This window comes from Photinus pyralis, unplaced genomic scaffold, assembly GCF_008802855.1.
Source record: "Photinus pyralis isolate 1611_PpyrPB1 unplaced genomic scaffold, Ppyr1.3 Ppyr1.4_LG1, whole genome shotgun sequence".
Lineage (NCBI taxonomy): Eukaryota > Metazoa > Arthropoda > Insecta > Coleoptera > Lampyridae > Photinus > Photinus pyralis.
In genome coordinates, this window is record NW_022170249.1 from 33938036 (window position 1) to 33952791 (window position 14756).

The window sequence follows — 14756 nt, forward strand, 5'->3', positions numbered from 1 at the left end:
CTTATGTGGGATCCTGTAGTAGTGTTTTTCCCAAATTAATTTGATGATAGGTATCTGAAATAATTTCGAAGAAGGGTGTAATTTGGATTTCGTTGCACATAATTACTTTCCTTATCATTCTAAGTCGTATGGAACGATACAAGAAAAACGAAGGGGAGGTTACCACAGGCTAGTAAGTTGTATGTAAACGGTGATATTGCCATTCATCTGCAGAAATAGGTATCTTAATTCTTAATTTAATCGATACAATCCGTAAGCTGATTAAAGCCAAACGACTCTATTGGTATTAATTTGGAAGTGAAGACTAAATGAGGATGTTAACAATCAACAGGGTCTTATACCGTTCCACGTTGCGGTGTTTACCTACACATAAAATATTATAATCAACGATGTAGTTTTATAATTGCCCAAACAGAATTCGCTTCAAAAGCATTCACGGTAACTGAATTCACTTTTCTTTAATGATAAATCTTACAGTTATATCGTAACATATGCGTAATTAGATTTGAATTAATTATAAAAAGATGAGAAGGCAACGTCCTCTCGGAGGCAGATGTCTACTGCAAAATTCAAGAAACGTCATCGCGTATTGTTTAATTTGTGTACGAACACGTGCATGATTTGAAATTGTTAAAGCGAGCAATAGTGTGTCTATGAGCGAGCATTGTTACTTACCTGTAAAATTTATTTCCTTGCTCGGATGAATGATTTGTCCTTTTAATGGTAGAAAAACAAAAGGTATCTTCTGTGACGTTGAAGCGCTAACAAATGGAGCCAGAACGCATTCTGTAAAAGAAAATCTTTGTTAGTATAATTGACTATAATCATAAACTTTCAATTAGTATACTTGTAATTACTTCGTTTTATAAAAGGGAGCCAGTCACCCTTCTGGAACGTCTTTTGAGATTGTCAGTAGATGAATAGTAATGCATGCAAGCCGCATGGTTAATTACAATACGTCGGATAGATAGGTACGAAAAGGATTTACAAAAATACCACCGATTTCGTTCTAAATTGTAGAAAACGAATGCCTTTCTTAGTCCCATATGGGTCTTTTTCTGCGCTCCCTGCTCCCGTTCCTGGGTCTTCGTTAAAAATATGTACAAATTTGATAAAGATAAACTAATCAACACTCCTCTGTTTGTATGGTTGTTCATCCAAGATTAAAATCCTGACAGCTTTAGTAACGTTTTTCGTGCAACTTACAAAGACACCCTGACAGAAAATTATGGTACGATTTCGTTCGTGAAACTGCAACTGAATAGGAAACAGTATCAATTTAGATCATTTCATTGCGTACAATAAAGGTGTCCCGCATGGCTCTACTCTAGATCCCTAGCTATTGTGTGTGTATAAATAATCTGCTCAGTCCCAGTTAATATTCTGAGCATTTCATATCAAGACCTTTACACTAAATTACACTAGAACATTGCGAAACCCGGCTGCGGCAAGTGCCACTTGGTATACCTAACCTTATAGTTCTGTCATCTTGGAGAAAGAAATTTTGAGTTTTTGTGAAACTTTTAATACTAAAAACAAAATCAATCTAGCTACGTTTGTTTCTAAGATACAGGGTCAAAACGAAAAGTTTGACTTTTTGAGGTGTTATCATATCTTATTGCCCATGTAAGATAAGAAAAAAGATAAAAACTGTGTACGTTAGATATTTTTACGTAGAATCCAATGGCGTAGTCAAAAAAATGTTTGAACTACCGTTTCTGAGAGTTGTCCCATAAGTTTGTATTTTTTTAAATGCAACCCTTTGTATATTTACTCAATTTTTTGCACGCTTTTTCCTAATTACATTGATGTATTACAACCTGTATAATTATATCATATTTTTCGTTCTTTTAACTTCGCCAGCGGTTTTTACTCGGTCGTAAAAATATTTAAAACAGCTAGTTTTGACATTTTTCACATCACATCTTAAATGGGTAGTAAGATACGATAAAATCCCAAAAAATTTGAAGATCTTTAAAAAAAACTCTTGGAAGGTTCTTTAAAGGATTTGCGGAAAAGTTTTAGGTGACATTACAATGGGTCGTTGAAAATATAAAATATATTTTGACTCTATATCAGTCCTATTTATTTCGAAACAGAAATAACACTAATTAATATTTGTAAAAATGAAAAAAGGTTAACTTTAGCGCATTTTACATGAATTGATCAGTACTTCCAGAAAGGTCATACAACGGACTACTTATGTGTACAAAGGAAAATAAGTTATTGCATAAATATTCTTATAAATAAAAAACTTAGGATTGCGCAGTTTTACAAAATGCGATATGTTTGTCTTTACTAGAGGCATCTGTGGTTAAAATTCCATAAATAAGAAGTTCAATCGTCAAGATTTTTCTTAGTTGAGGTACGGAGGCTATTATAGCTATCGAGTGCAAAAAGAACGAACTAAATACGTTGAAAACCGTAGGAGTAGTTAAGGCCTCGGACGGACGGACGGAGAAAGTGACCATAAAAGCGCCTTCCAACATAAGTTGCAAAATGCGCTAAAAGGCTTCAATCGAAATTTCTATGATTTCAAAGATTCCCTAACTGTTTCCAAGAAGAGTCTTTGCTGGAGTATTTATTTCATACCTTTAAAACAATTCCTAAAAATATACCCAAAATGATCCTTGAAGATATCATTCAAAAGATGATTCCAAACAAATTAAGATTTTTTCTATTTCTAGGAAAATATCTGCTGGGTTTGTAAAAAGATCTCTAAGAAATTTTTTAATTCTCCAGGGTTTCTAGAATTATTTCAAGGATGTCTCTAGTATATCATGTAAGATGATCACGTTGACAATTATGCGGTGTTACGTTGTAGTGACCTCATGCCATTGTACAAAGCAATATACAATCAGTTCTTCTTCCTAAGAAAACTACGAAGTTTTTCTAAGAAAATTGTGAAGACGATTTCTAAAAAAATTCGTACATAGATGACGATTTTTCAGAAAATTCCAAAACATTTTTAGAAGATTCTGAAGACCGTTTCGACCCAAATATTTCTTATGGATAATCCGACATCCGACATCCCTTTCTACAATAAAAAGGACTTATTCAATTAAGATTTCGATTAGGCAACATCGAGCATGCCTTGGGATTTTGCAAATAGTAAAGCCTCCCTGCTACGAGCCAGGATTTAACGTCAGAAATTTTTAGTTGCATTCCACGAATCTTCAACAGAGAGTGATACAGTTCCAGGACGACTCAAGGGGTAGTTTTAAACGCTGTATGATTAAGGTAGAGTTAACGTCAGCAAAAACTTTCAAATGTTTCACGTTTTGTTTCCGCCCCCACCAAACTTCTTCAGGCATTTTTCTTTTCAATCCCATTCACCACATACAACGCAGAATTCACAGCTTCGACCCAATACTTCTTCCCAAGATTGGAATGAATCAGCGTGTATCTTACTTTCTCTAGGTCCTGTTCACCATTTCTACCAAGCCATTCTGCTCAGGAATATATAGTGCAGACTTTTGATGAATAATGCTACTGGAATCACTGATTTCAGCTACTTTGCTGTTACAAAACTCCCAACCACTGTCAGTAGAATTTTCATTTTTTAACCCGTTTGTTTTTCTGTCACAGTCGTGAAGGGTTCAATTTGGTTTGGAACCCAACTTTTGCATTTCAAGAAATACCCCAACACTTTTCTGGAGGAGTCGTCAACAATCATAAGCAAATACCTTGAAGCGTTCCATGAAATTTGCTCCATGGGACCGCCAACATCAGAGTGAACAAGTTCAAATACAGGTAGATCTTGAACCAAAATTTTACCCAATAAACATACAGTGCACTCAGAAGTATTTAAAGTAGCATGATCGATTCCCTGAACAAGATGTTCAACCTTCTTCAGATTGTGGTGACAAGGATGGTCCAAACGCTGGTGCCAAAGACCAGCCAAGATTTCTCCATTGATACTTATGATATTTCATTCGGTTTATTCAACTTCCAACAAATTTCCAGCATTACTTGCAATCACTTCATCGTTCTGATTAACAACTCTGCATCCTTGCCTGTTTCGTTCGTATTATTGACGTCCAAATTGGCATTTCCAACAAATTGTCCAATCGTTGTAGAGTTAGTTGCTACCAAAATTTCAAAACTGGAACATTTCTGAACATTCTTGAATAGCACAAATCATTTTCTTGCCGTCAGTTTTCTTCTTGCCCAGCTTCCTCTTAAGACAATTCGACTTGACATGTTCGAATTCATGACATCTATAACACTTCACAGTTTTCTTGAAATCACTAGACCTTGGTTTCCCAACAAATGCAGCTGCTTGATTTTCACTGAAGTTCACTTGTACATCCTAAAGTAACTTCGTCTTGGCATAGTCTCCGGTTATTTGCTTATTTCTATACCTGAACTCTCCATGCCCATAATCATTGGTTGATACTTATCTAGAAGACCAGACACTGCTTAGCTCACTTGTAGTTACTTCGAGGATGTTCCGATTCCTCCATCGATGAGCAATTCTCAAGCTTTATTGATATAAGCTTCCGTATGAGATCAACTTTCCTAGTTAATCCTCCAGAATCTTCAAATCGCATATTTTCTTGGCATTTTTCGCTTGACGAATATGATAGACAAGTAATGAGGGAGTAAGCAATGAAATCAGTTCGGATCTAGCTCAAACAAGTTTCTTTTCATCTTCCTCCTTACCTTCAACAGCATTCCACAGATCCTCCATCGGGTAGTAATGTAGTATGCCTGCACAGCAAACTTTCAGAGATCCCAGTTCTCACGTCCTTTTAATCTCTCTAATTGTGGTAAATTAGAAAGAGCTATTCTAGATTTTTGGCAGCGACTAATTAATTTTTAGTAAAAGAGCGTAATTAGTAAGTTTATTACCAAAGGAACAGCAATAATCATGACGTGAAGTAGGTATCCATTTGACAAACTGAAACTAACTTGATCTAATTGAAAAATTGAAAAAATCGTAAAACAAAACAATATCTAATAACGTCTTTTAATGTCGTCCACAGTTGTATATTTTTGATGTATTAATTATTTTATGGAAATTTTCTTCGAATTGGGAGCTCCAAACTGCAACTCTGTAGTCATTCAAACGCCCAATTAGTACATACATATTTCATATTATGATGTATCTAAAAAGGGCAAGTGAGATATTACTATTCAATTTGCAAAACGGTATTTCTCTGCTAGGTATTTCATTCGCATTACATTAAAAATGTTAATTGATACTTATATGATGAATGATATACATACTTGGACATATGATCTTTCATACCACTTCCATTTAAAGTAAAAGAAATAAATATCGAGTACAATGATCTATAGAGTTGTTGTGGAGGAAAAAACAGTACCTATGCCGTTTTTGATATAACATAATATTTATAACTAAACTGCCTTAGAAAAACTAGACAATTCAATGATGTAAAAGGTGGTGGACTGCGGTACCTTTGCTTGTCTCCTGCCGATGACAAAATAAGACATTTATCTATTAGCTATATTTTATTTCGTTTATAAGATAGATTCGATCCGTTGTAATGCGCCTTCTACTCATTTCCTAAAAATTACCGTTCCAGCATTCATAATATTGCAGAAGTGACCCGAGCAAAAAAATGAATTGTGTTTGATTGACAGATAAATAACGCTAAAAATTTTTATAAGCGAAATCGAATTACCTACAATTTAGTTATAGGCCAAAGCACTTTTACTACTCATCATATAAGTACCTATTGTGGCTGGTAATAATTATACGGTTAAATTTTGATTATAATAAAATTGCTGTAAATTACTGTAACTATACAAATTTTAATTTCCATAAAATAATTTTAACGGCAAGTCGCGTTTAGGCACGAACTATTAGGCGTATGAAGGTGCTTATTTTGGTAGCATGCAACATTTTACGATAAGCACCGTGGCGTTGTGATTATAAGTTCTGCTGAAAATTAGTATGCAATTAAAAAACGTAATTACCTTTTTCATTAAGCCAATGAATAGCAACTTTGCAAAGGTATGGCGCTAATTGTGCTTTATTTTCGGTTCAGAAAAAATTTAATTTGGAAAAACTCCAGTAGCTTTTACGCGCATATTATATTAATGACGCAATTTGATTGGGGATTCTTCAATATTTAACAATTTATATCTCTTCAAAATTAAAGCTGAAGTACCATTTCCATAATTAAACCGTTTTTCGTTTATAAACTGTTGGTGATGAGGTCTATTCTTCGTTTGAACGCCCGGCGTTTGGACATTTGAAAGGAAAGTTAAATGTAAATGCAAACGTTATTAGGAAAAATGCAAATACATGGAGGGGCAAATTTATTTGGAACCCTTTTTTTCGTTTTCGGCCGATTTTGATAAACTATATACTATATTAAAAGGAGCATTTTTAAGTTAAAATTTAAAAGACTCTTTTATAAAAGCTTGCTTTTGTGGGCATTGCAAAAGTTACCCTGGTAATATTTAAATTCAAAAATGAGTAAAAAGTATTATTAAGTGTCCGGATATAGCGCACCCTTAAATTCATATTAAAAATGTTCTCCCCCGTGGTTATTTACTACAGATTGCAATCTTCGACGCTACTGTCAAATTGATCGGTTAATAATTTCTTGGCAGAATTAGTTCCAACAAAGATTTTTTTAATTCATCGATAGTGTTGAAAATAGTGTTTTCGTGAACCATCGCAATGTATTGATACATAAATGTACGTTATAGCACAGATTGAGTGTTTAAATCTGTGGTTATAGTACCTACTCCTGAAAGTATGGGATGGTGCGCCATCTTGTTGGAAGTCGTGTAGTTGAAATATGACAACTTTTTGTGAAAATTCGCATTTCGTACCAAACATGCGAAATTCGCGTCTATGAAAACTAGGCTATAAGCGTCGTAACATGTTCGCAATACTATCAAAGGAGATGTGAGAGAATTTTAGGTTTGAATTAACAAAACAATTGAGCAAGTACTGTATCGACAGTACCCGCGGCTTTTCCTTCACCTACCGATCACGGTCGAGTACGGTACAATCGTCACTTAATGCAACACCGTTGACTTTTCGCAGCTTGAACGAAACTCATAACTTTGTACCCATATACAAAAGCCGGCCCGTGTGGCGCAGTTCAGTTAAAGCTGAACTGTGGTGCTAAGGGTCCCTGGTTCGAATCCGGGTTCGGGCATGGATATTTGTAAATGTATAGTGGGTTGGGTTGGTAGAGCAGCATTTGCTGAAACCTCGCCCACTCAAAAATAAAGGCAAAATAAAATAAAATAAAAATAAAAAACACTCGCAGAAAGCATAACAATTTCCATTGTTAAATATCTGGTTTTCAGATGAAAACGTTCTTTCTTTGCGTCAACCACAACCTCCAAAATAATACAGTTCACTCTGATGCTCGAAATAAATCTGACATACCGCTTAATTTATTTTTAGTCCATATGATTCTATTAACCGTTTATAGGTACCGCGGAAAAAGCACAAATACAGTTACAGATTTATCACAGTATTGTTTCTTTCCCGCCTCTGCAGCAGGGTTTTTTCATGGTTTTTCGTCCGTGATATATTTCATTTTTCTTATCCTTTCTTAGGCACAAAATTTTTAGTTTTATGCACGTAGGAGTCCTATTCGTACCACCCAGTCCGAACCGACTGCTGCCGAGATTTGAAAGTGGCACGAAACGCTCATATTTTAACATGAAAAAGTTTGATGGCTCATCTGCTTGGAATTTTTCCCGAGAGTTGCGAACTTAAGTATAGGGCAAGTCAAAATACCAGTGCCGGATCGGGAACCACTAAGATCATCAGACAAGTGAATTTCCTCGAGGAATTTAATTAATAAGTTTAAAACAAAATTGTTATCTTTTGAGATGCTTTTCATTTTCCTCTAAACGCTTAAAAATTGCAATCGCGCAATTCTTCCGGATACTTATTAACAGCTTTTCTTAATTTTTAAGTTTAAATATTAACAGTGCAACTTTTGCCACGACTTTAAAAACGAGCCTTTATAAAAATGACTCTTAAATTAAACTTAGTTCTCCTCTAAATTTTTCAGTTAGTCTTTTAAATTTTAAATTAATATGCTGTATTAATATAGGTCTCAAAGTTCAAAGTTTTTTTAAACGGTTTATTCGTATATAGAAAAAGTGAGAACGAGTCAACAAAACAGTTGTCAACTTAGTGAAAGTTAAAAGTTTCTACCGTTAGAATCTTTTTCATTTTGAAGCTCTTAGTGAGTGTTTTTGTGTGTCTTTGATAAGTGCGCCTTAATCTCGCAGCCCATTCACGGCCAGAGGATTATGACAAGAAAAAAACTACGTAATTTTAGGATTTTCTGATTTTTAATTATCGACCGTCTGCGTGCGGGGTATTATGTCCAAACAAGCTTTGTAAGCTTCTCTTTCTTTCAGGAATTTTGTTTTAATTTTTATTTAGTGTGTTTCGAAGTAAATTTAATTCATGTGTTGATCAAAATTTGCGTAGTAAATTCTTTGGAAGTAGATAGAGGCAACTGAGTCTCAAATTATTAATTTAGGTCAAATTTGGGAGTTTTCTGTATGGCAGATGCCGGAAGTGTACTAGGCGAAGTTGTAAAGTTCTCAACAACAGCCCCTTTGCCAGCTCCCGTCATGACAACATCCACCCCAGGACGTCTCTGCCTCTACCATCGCTTGCTTCGGATGCGGAAGCCCCGGAGTGATACGCAGCCGATGTCCAAACAGCCGAGAAAATACCGGTATCGCACAAGTGAACTTATTTGTGTCACGGGAACGGTTACATTGACACGGGTGCGCGACAGTGTACATGTGGACATACGTTATACAATACCCTCCGTGTCGCCAACTGTGAATTCGTGCCGCTAGACGTACATTTAGTGTTGTCTGATGGAAAATCGAGGCTCACCACCGTCCTAATCACCAGTCACGCTGATAGACTGACCCAACGCATTTTTGGAGAGAGTCTGATAACCATGATTACCACCAATAGGCCGCCAAAGGATACTTCATGTCACAAAGAATCCTATATCGGTACACTCACGATCAAGATGAAGAGGAACCTCAGTTGGCCCCTCTACAGAAACGGCACTCCTCGAAAAATATAACGGCGCCCGGAGCGTCGGACATATTGAGCGGAAAGCATCTTACAAAGAGTCGCTTACCGTTACTACTGGAGAGGGATACGCAAGCACATCACAGAATACATCACGAATTGCGCCGATTGGCCAAGGTTTAAGGCATCGAACCAAAATCCAGAAGGGCTCCTTCAAATTCCTGCACCAACAAGATTTCAGGTAATAGCAGTCAACCTTATCGAACCTCTCCCAAAAAAAAAATGGATCCTAATAATCCAAGACCTAGCGTCACGCCTAATCCGAAGCGACAACGGAACCCAATTCGTGAGCAACACGTGCAACATGTTGTTTAGAGATCACTCAGCTCCTCGTTCCGGTTTATCACCCCCATTGTAATCCGGCGGAACAGTGTAGAGCTGCAACGAGCACCGGTGATGAGATACAATCCTCATCGAACCGTCGATATTCAAATACAAGGACGATTTGGGTTTAGTGTGTATCGGAATCGTGTATTGATTTACGGTATCTTCCAACAGAAACTCAACTCACAAATATACCATGATATAAACCGGCTCGTCATTGAGGACTCTTTAGATGATCTTCCCTTAGTAGAGAAAAAGAATTGAATGTTTTAACAAGATCTTGCACCACCTCATAAGTCGAAAATAGTTACGGATTGACTGCAACATAGGGCAATAAAATAAATAAGCTCGTAGCAACTGTAGCGGTGTCAATGTGACTACCTGTTAAATTGCACTTATTTCATTATTTGCTTAAAGGTTTGGGGAGGACATTCCGCAATACTCTGTAATCACAGTCACGCCAACTATTTCCTTGAAAACTTTACTAAGAATGAGGATCCCTTCGAGAAGATAGAAAGACGGTTATTATTGAGAAAAGAATTGCAACGCTATACGAGGATGAAATTCATTGGGGTTTAGATGGAGTGAGTTTATCGGGTTAGATGGATCAAACCTTCTTCTGCAATGTCAGCGGTGTTCTTCTTTAGAATGCTATTTAGTAGATCCATCGCATTAATCTGGGATTCGCAAAATTTAACGTAAAGATCATTGATTGCTGTTTTCCTTGACCACTAAGGACAGTGAATGTTACAGGAACTGAACAGCTCGAAGACCCACTGGCACAGGGAACGACTCTAAGGAGGGGGTAGTGTAACAGACGTGAGACACTAGAATTCATTTAACAACAGTCACAAATCTTACATAGATTATCGCGCGTTATTAATTAACAACTGCCACCATTAATTAAAATCTTGCTTCTTATTGGGTGTTAAATTGGAAATATGTTATGTGAAACACTGTATCTCAATACAACAATAATCTTAAAAAATTCTGCAAGTACGTACATCAGAAAGCTCAAAGCAATATTACCTGAATTATTGTTTCTTTATATTTATCGCTTACATACACTAATAGTTAGTACCTACACGTTATCAATGAGCGGCATCTACACTTCAATACTGCTGTGTAAAAATGAATCAACTTTACTGCAAATACCTACCTACCTACCACTCATTTAGAAAAATTGAATACAACTTTCGATTATCAATGCATAAATAAGGTAATAACGTACGGCATCCAACATTGTATAATATACTGTGATTATATCAAAATTCTCTTGCAGCAGTTTGCGGAAAGCAACTCGATAATGATATTCACGTATATTCTTATGGACATTCAACACTCTATGATTATAAATACTCGATCCAATCTTCTTTCACTTTACGAGCCACACGAACGCCGGCAATTCGATTTATACCCATCATAGCTGAATAAGTGTCGAGCCTACCACTAAAGATTATGTATTCCGGCAGAATTACGTATGACCAAATCATTATAAAACAATAAGTATAATCTGCAAATCGGTAGATAGTAATTTGTAGATTGTATTCTATTGAAGAACGTGTTTACTGCGAGGCACAGACATGTATGTATTTATCAATTTAGCGATTAAAAAATATTTCGCGTTATAGAAAAGCAGTATTATGGCGAATTTGTAATACTAGTAAGTTACTATGACGATACGTCGATACCTGATGCTTTTGAGTTTTTTTTTCGTGAACAATTCTGTCCACCAGAGCTTGAGGCGATTTTTAATTGCGACTAAATAATTGCAGCAATCAAAGGAAGTATAAATTGTGGATAACTCCCCCCGAAACCTCTCTTATGAGGGGTCAGAAAGAAGGGCGGATAGTATAGGTACAAAACAGTTCCTTTTGTTGAGGACTTTAAGTACACATTTCATTAGACTACCATGAAGGATGGAACGTGCCCCCCCCCCCCTCCCTCCCCGTTTTACTTGGTACCACTAAATACATGGGTGGTTTTCAAGGTATAAGCTACTTTTCAAACAATTCCAGGACTCTAGGACAATTCCCCTAAAAGTAGTTCAAAACCGCAGAAGTGGGCCCGGACAGACGGACGGGCGGGCAAAACGCAAACAATAGCACCCCTTTCAATTATCTTTGATTTGCTAATGGATCGATTAAATAACGGTGTTTTCGCCATTTACTTCTCGCCCGAAGCAAAATAGCGATCACACAAGTGAGTGCGATATCATCCATTGGAAAACCCTCCAGATTTTCTGCGACAGCGATATTTTAGTTGCCACGACTAAAAATCGCAAGTGGTGGCCTAGCCTAATTGTCGTCGTGTCTCACTAGTCCATGAATACGTTTTTTGTTGTTGTGGCATCGAGACTTCTAGGTGCAAGTAGGGGATGAAGATATTCGGGGATTCGGCGCAATTTACAAACCTTGCTTTTACCGTACCGTGATAATAGTGATATTGAATTGAATGAAATTTTATCCAACAATTGTAACAAGACTTCCCAAAATTGTACAGTTTGGCAAAATTGGTTTGAATGTAATAATCCCGGTTAGAAATGCAGTTCTATTTCAGAAAGTAAATTACTATTTATACTGCGTTACGTGTGTACATTTAGGACGAGGTAAACGAAGCGGGTTATTGTAATTAAAATAAGAGTAAGGAGAGCGAGTTGAATACGTCTATTGAATGTTAAATGACAAAAAGCTTATGATAGCGTGGAGTCGAATTCATCGTTGTAAGATAAAGCGCTTATTGGGTCAGAATTCACGGCGATACCTATAAATATGAGTGTAAATAGCGACAGTAGTTGCTGCCAAATCTGCGCTGCTCGTTTTTGCAGAGCGCGTTGTAACTTTTGAAGTTTCAACATTCCCTCTGGGTGGATCACGAAAAAAAATGAAGCCAAGAGCGCGCCATCATCTAAATCGAGCCACTGTGGGCGAACTGTCGCGTCTTGAACGAAGCCTCTCTTCACTGCAACCGCAACGCAAACCCAACATCCGCGGACGTAGTCTGGGGGAGACGTCCATTTTGCGGTTTCTTCGGCTCCTGGATGTCTGGCGGTGGGTGCGTATAAGGCTGCGTGGTGGGTTTCCATTGAAGCGGCGAGGCGTGGCCCTTGTTCGCCGTTTCTGTATAGATAACTTTCTATCACGACGTGTTCTCGCAGGAACTTCCTCTGTCGTTCGTCTGTGGGTGCGTGTCTTTGGTACTGTTCACAGGTTCGGATTGACAGGTTGGGCGACGTGGTTTGTTCGCTGATTGTGTTTCACCCGGTCTATCGGGGTCGCTACTTCTACGTTCGCTATAGCTGGAACTTTTCCCTCCTTCCACACGCAATAGTGCAATTTACTTATGAGACAGTCTCCTAGATTGTGCTGGGGTCAGCTTCGCACTTGCTTAACCGATGATCCGCTTTTTCCCGGGTTATTTACACTATAAACACATACAATAATATATACAGAGCTCGCGGGGGCGGCGACTAGTCCAACTGCCGAAAGCGGAAGGACAGGGGAAACATTCAGCGGATTCTATAGCCGGTCCGTGCAGAGGACAACTAGAGAGAGGAACAATTTTATGAAATGAAAGCAATACTAGACCGTTACCACCGTAAATACGGACCGTCGGAACATGTAGCATAATTTCAAATTATTAAAGAACCTATGGGAAGCGTTTAATTATTGTTACAAAAATGTTTATAACGTAGTACCGGGTAAATCGTGGTAGTTTTTCTTTTAAAAAGAGCTCAAAGTTACTATCAGGTAATCGCGTCTTCGGTAATCGCAGGCTTTTTTAAAATCTCCTGTTTTATTGTTATTTAGAGCACTTTCTGCCACGAACTTTGTTTACCGTTTACAAAAAGTAGAAAATAATAGTATGCACTAATAGCACTCAATAGCACGAAGGATCTTTGCAACTACTAAAAGAGTTCCTGAGATACCAGATTCTCTATAGCTGAACCGATTACTGTTTTTAAGAGTTCGATTCAGCTCTGATTTGGTTGAAAAGCGCGGCGGAAGTTATCGAAGCCCTGCGGCAGGAGACGAACCACCCTGTGCTTTCGACGGGGCCGTAACAACTTTTCTACCCGGGAACAGAAATAGCGAAGTAAAAGGTAAAATAGGGGAGACACTAGGCAGTCACAATGGCGTGTGGTCGTCGGCTAAGAAAACGGTAAATTAGATCGCGAAGTTACTGAAAAAGTTTAAAGATGTCGAGTGCTACTCGCTTTAGAGTAAGTAGATAAGTAAGGCCGGTATCATCGCACTTTGACTTTGAGATCTGTGCATGCGTCAAGTGCAAAACCATTCGGTTCGGTTCTGTTTGTCGAGGGAAACAGGTCTGTTTACCAGAAACAGGTTTAATGAATAGACCCGTTTTTGTTTAATTGACCTGGTCTCTAATTCATTTCTGCTCAACCAACATGTTTCTGATAAGCAGATCTATTTCTGTCGACAAACAGAACCGAATCGAATGACCTTAAACTTGGCGCATGCGCAGATCTCAATGTCAAAGTGCGCTCATGACGGTCTTACTTACGAGCCGTTTTTGCCACAAGTTTGAATTGCTGAAGAATCAGAGAGAAGACTCTTTTAGAACAGCGGCGAATTGAGTGTAAAATGGTTTGAACAAAAGTTAATTTTCACCGCGCACTTCAGACCTCAAGGAAGTTAGGGGTGCTTGTTGCATTAATAAAAGAGAATTTCAAGTGGATCGGTGTAAAATTTAGTCGTTAGTGATCCAGAGGAAGTACGGAGTCCTAAATAAAAATACGATCGAACCACGATGAAGCAAAATAAACTGCCGTAAACCGCATTGTTTAATTTGCATGTGAAAATGCGTGACATTGTATTCGGGTCATTGCATTTTCGGGAGATCGCTATACGAGTGGTTTTCTTTCACAAACTTCTACGCGTGCATTACGTGTTTCAAACTGCGCATAAGTAGAGAAACTTTTAACGCTTCAGAATTTCCGCAATTATCAACAAAGCCGCACCTTGACATCAGGAAAGTTGACGCCATATAAATCGAGTAAGGCAAATTCATCTAAGACATCTTAAGGAAACTCTAACAAGCTCAGTTGGTTTATTGATTTTTTCTTCTCTTGCATAGATGATAAAGAGTTCGAGAAAAAAGGTAGGCATGGGTGGTCTGATGCACCTGATGTAATAGCGATTTTTCATTAGATTAGATTGCACGTTTTCATTTCATTAAAAAAAATGTTGAAAGAGATGTGAAATTTTGAAGCAAGCGCGATAAAATTTTAATTCTACAAAGAAAATTTATTGCTTTATTAATATTTAACTTTTTTGTAGTCTATAAAGCTGCAATAAAATGTATGCGTAATAAACTAAAGGTGGTCAATACGGAA

General features: G+C 37.4%; 1 protein-coding gene across 1 annotated transcript in view; it reads right to left on the reverse strand.

Annotated features, from left to right (window-relative positions):
* Positions 1 to 667: 667 nt before the first annotated feature.
* LOC116159944 overlaps positions 668 to 14756 on the reverse strand; it is a 53517-nt gene continuing 39428 nt past the window's right edge. Inside the window, exon 4 of the mRNA XM_031473056.1 lies at positions 668 to 786. Within this exon, the coding sequence (XP_031328916.1) occupies positions 668 to 786 (119 nt within the window). The remainder of the gene's footprint in view (positions 787 to 14756) is intronic.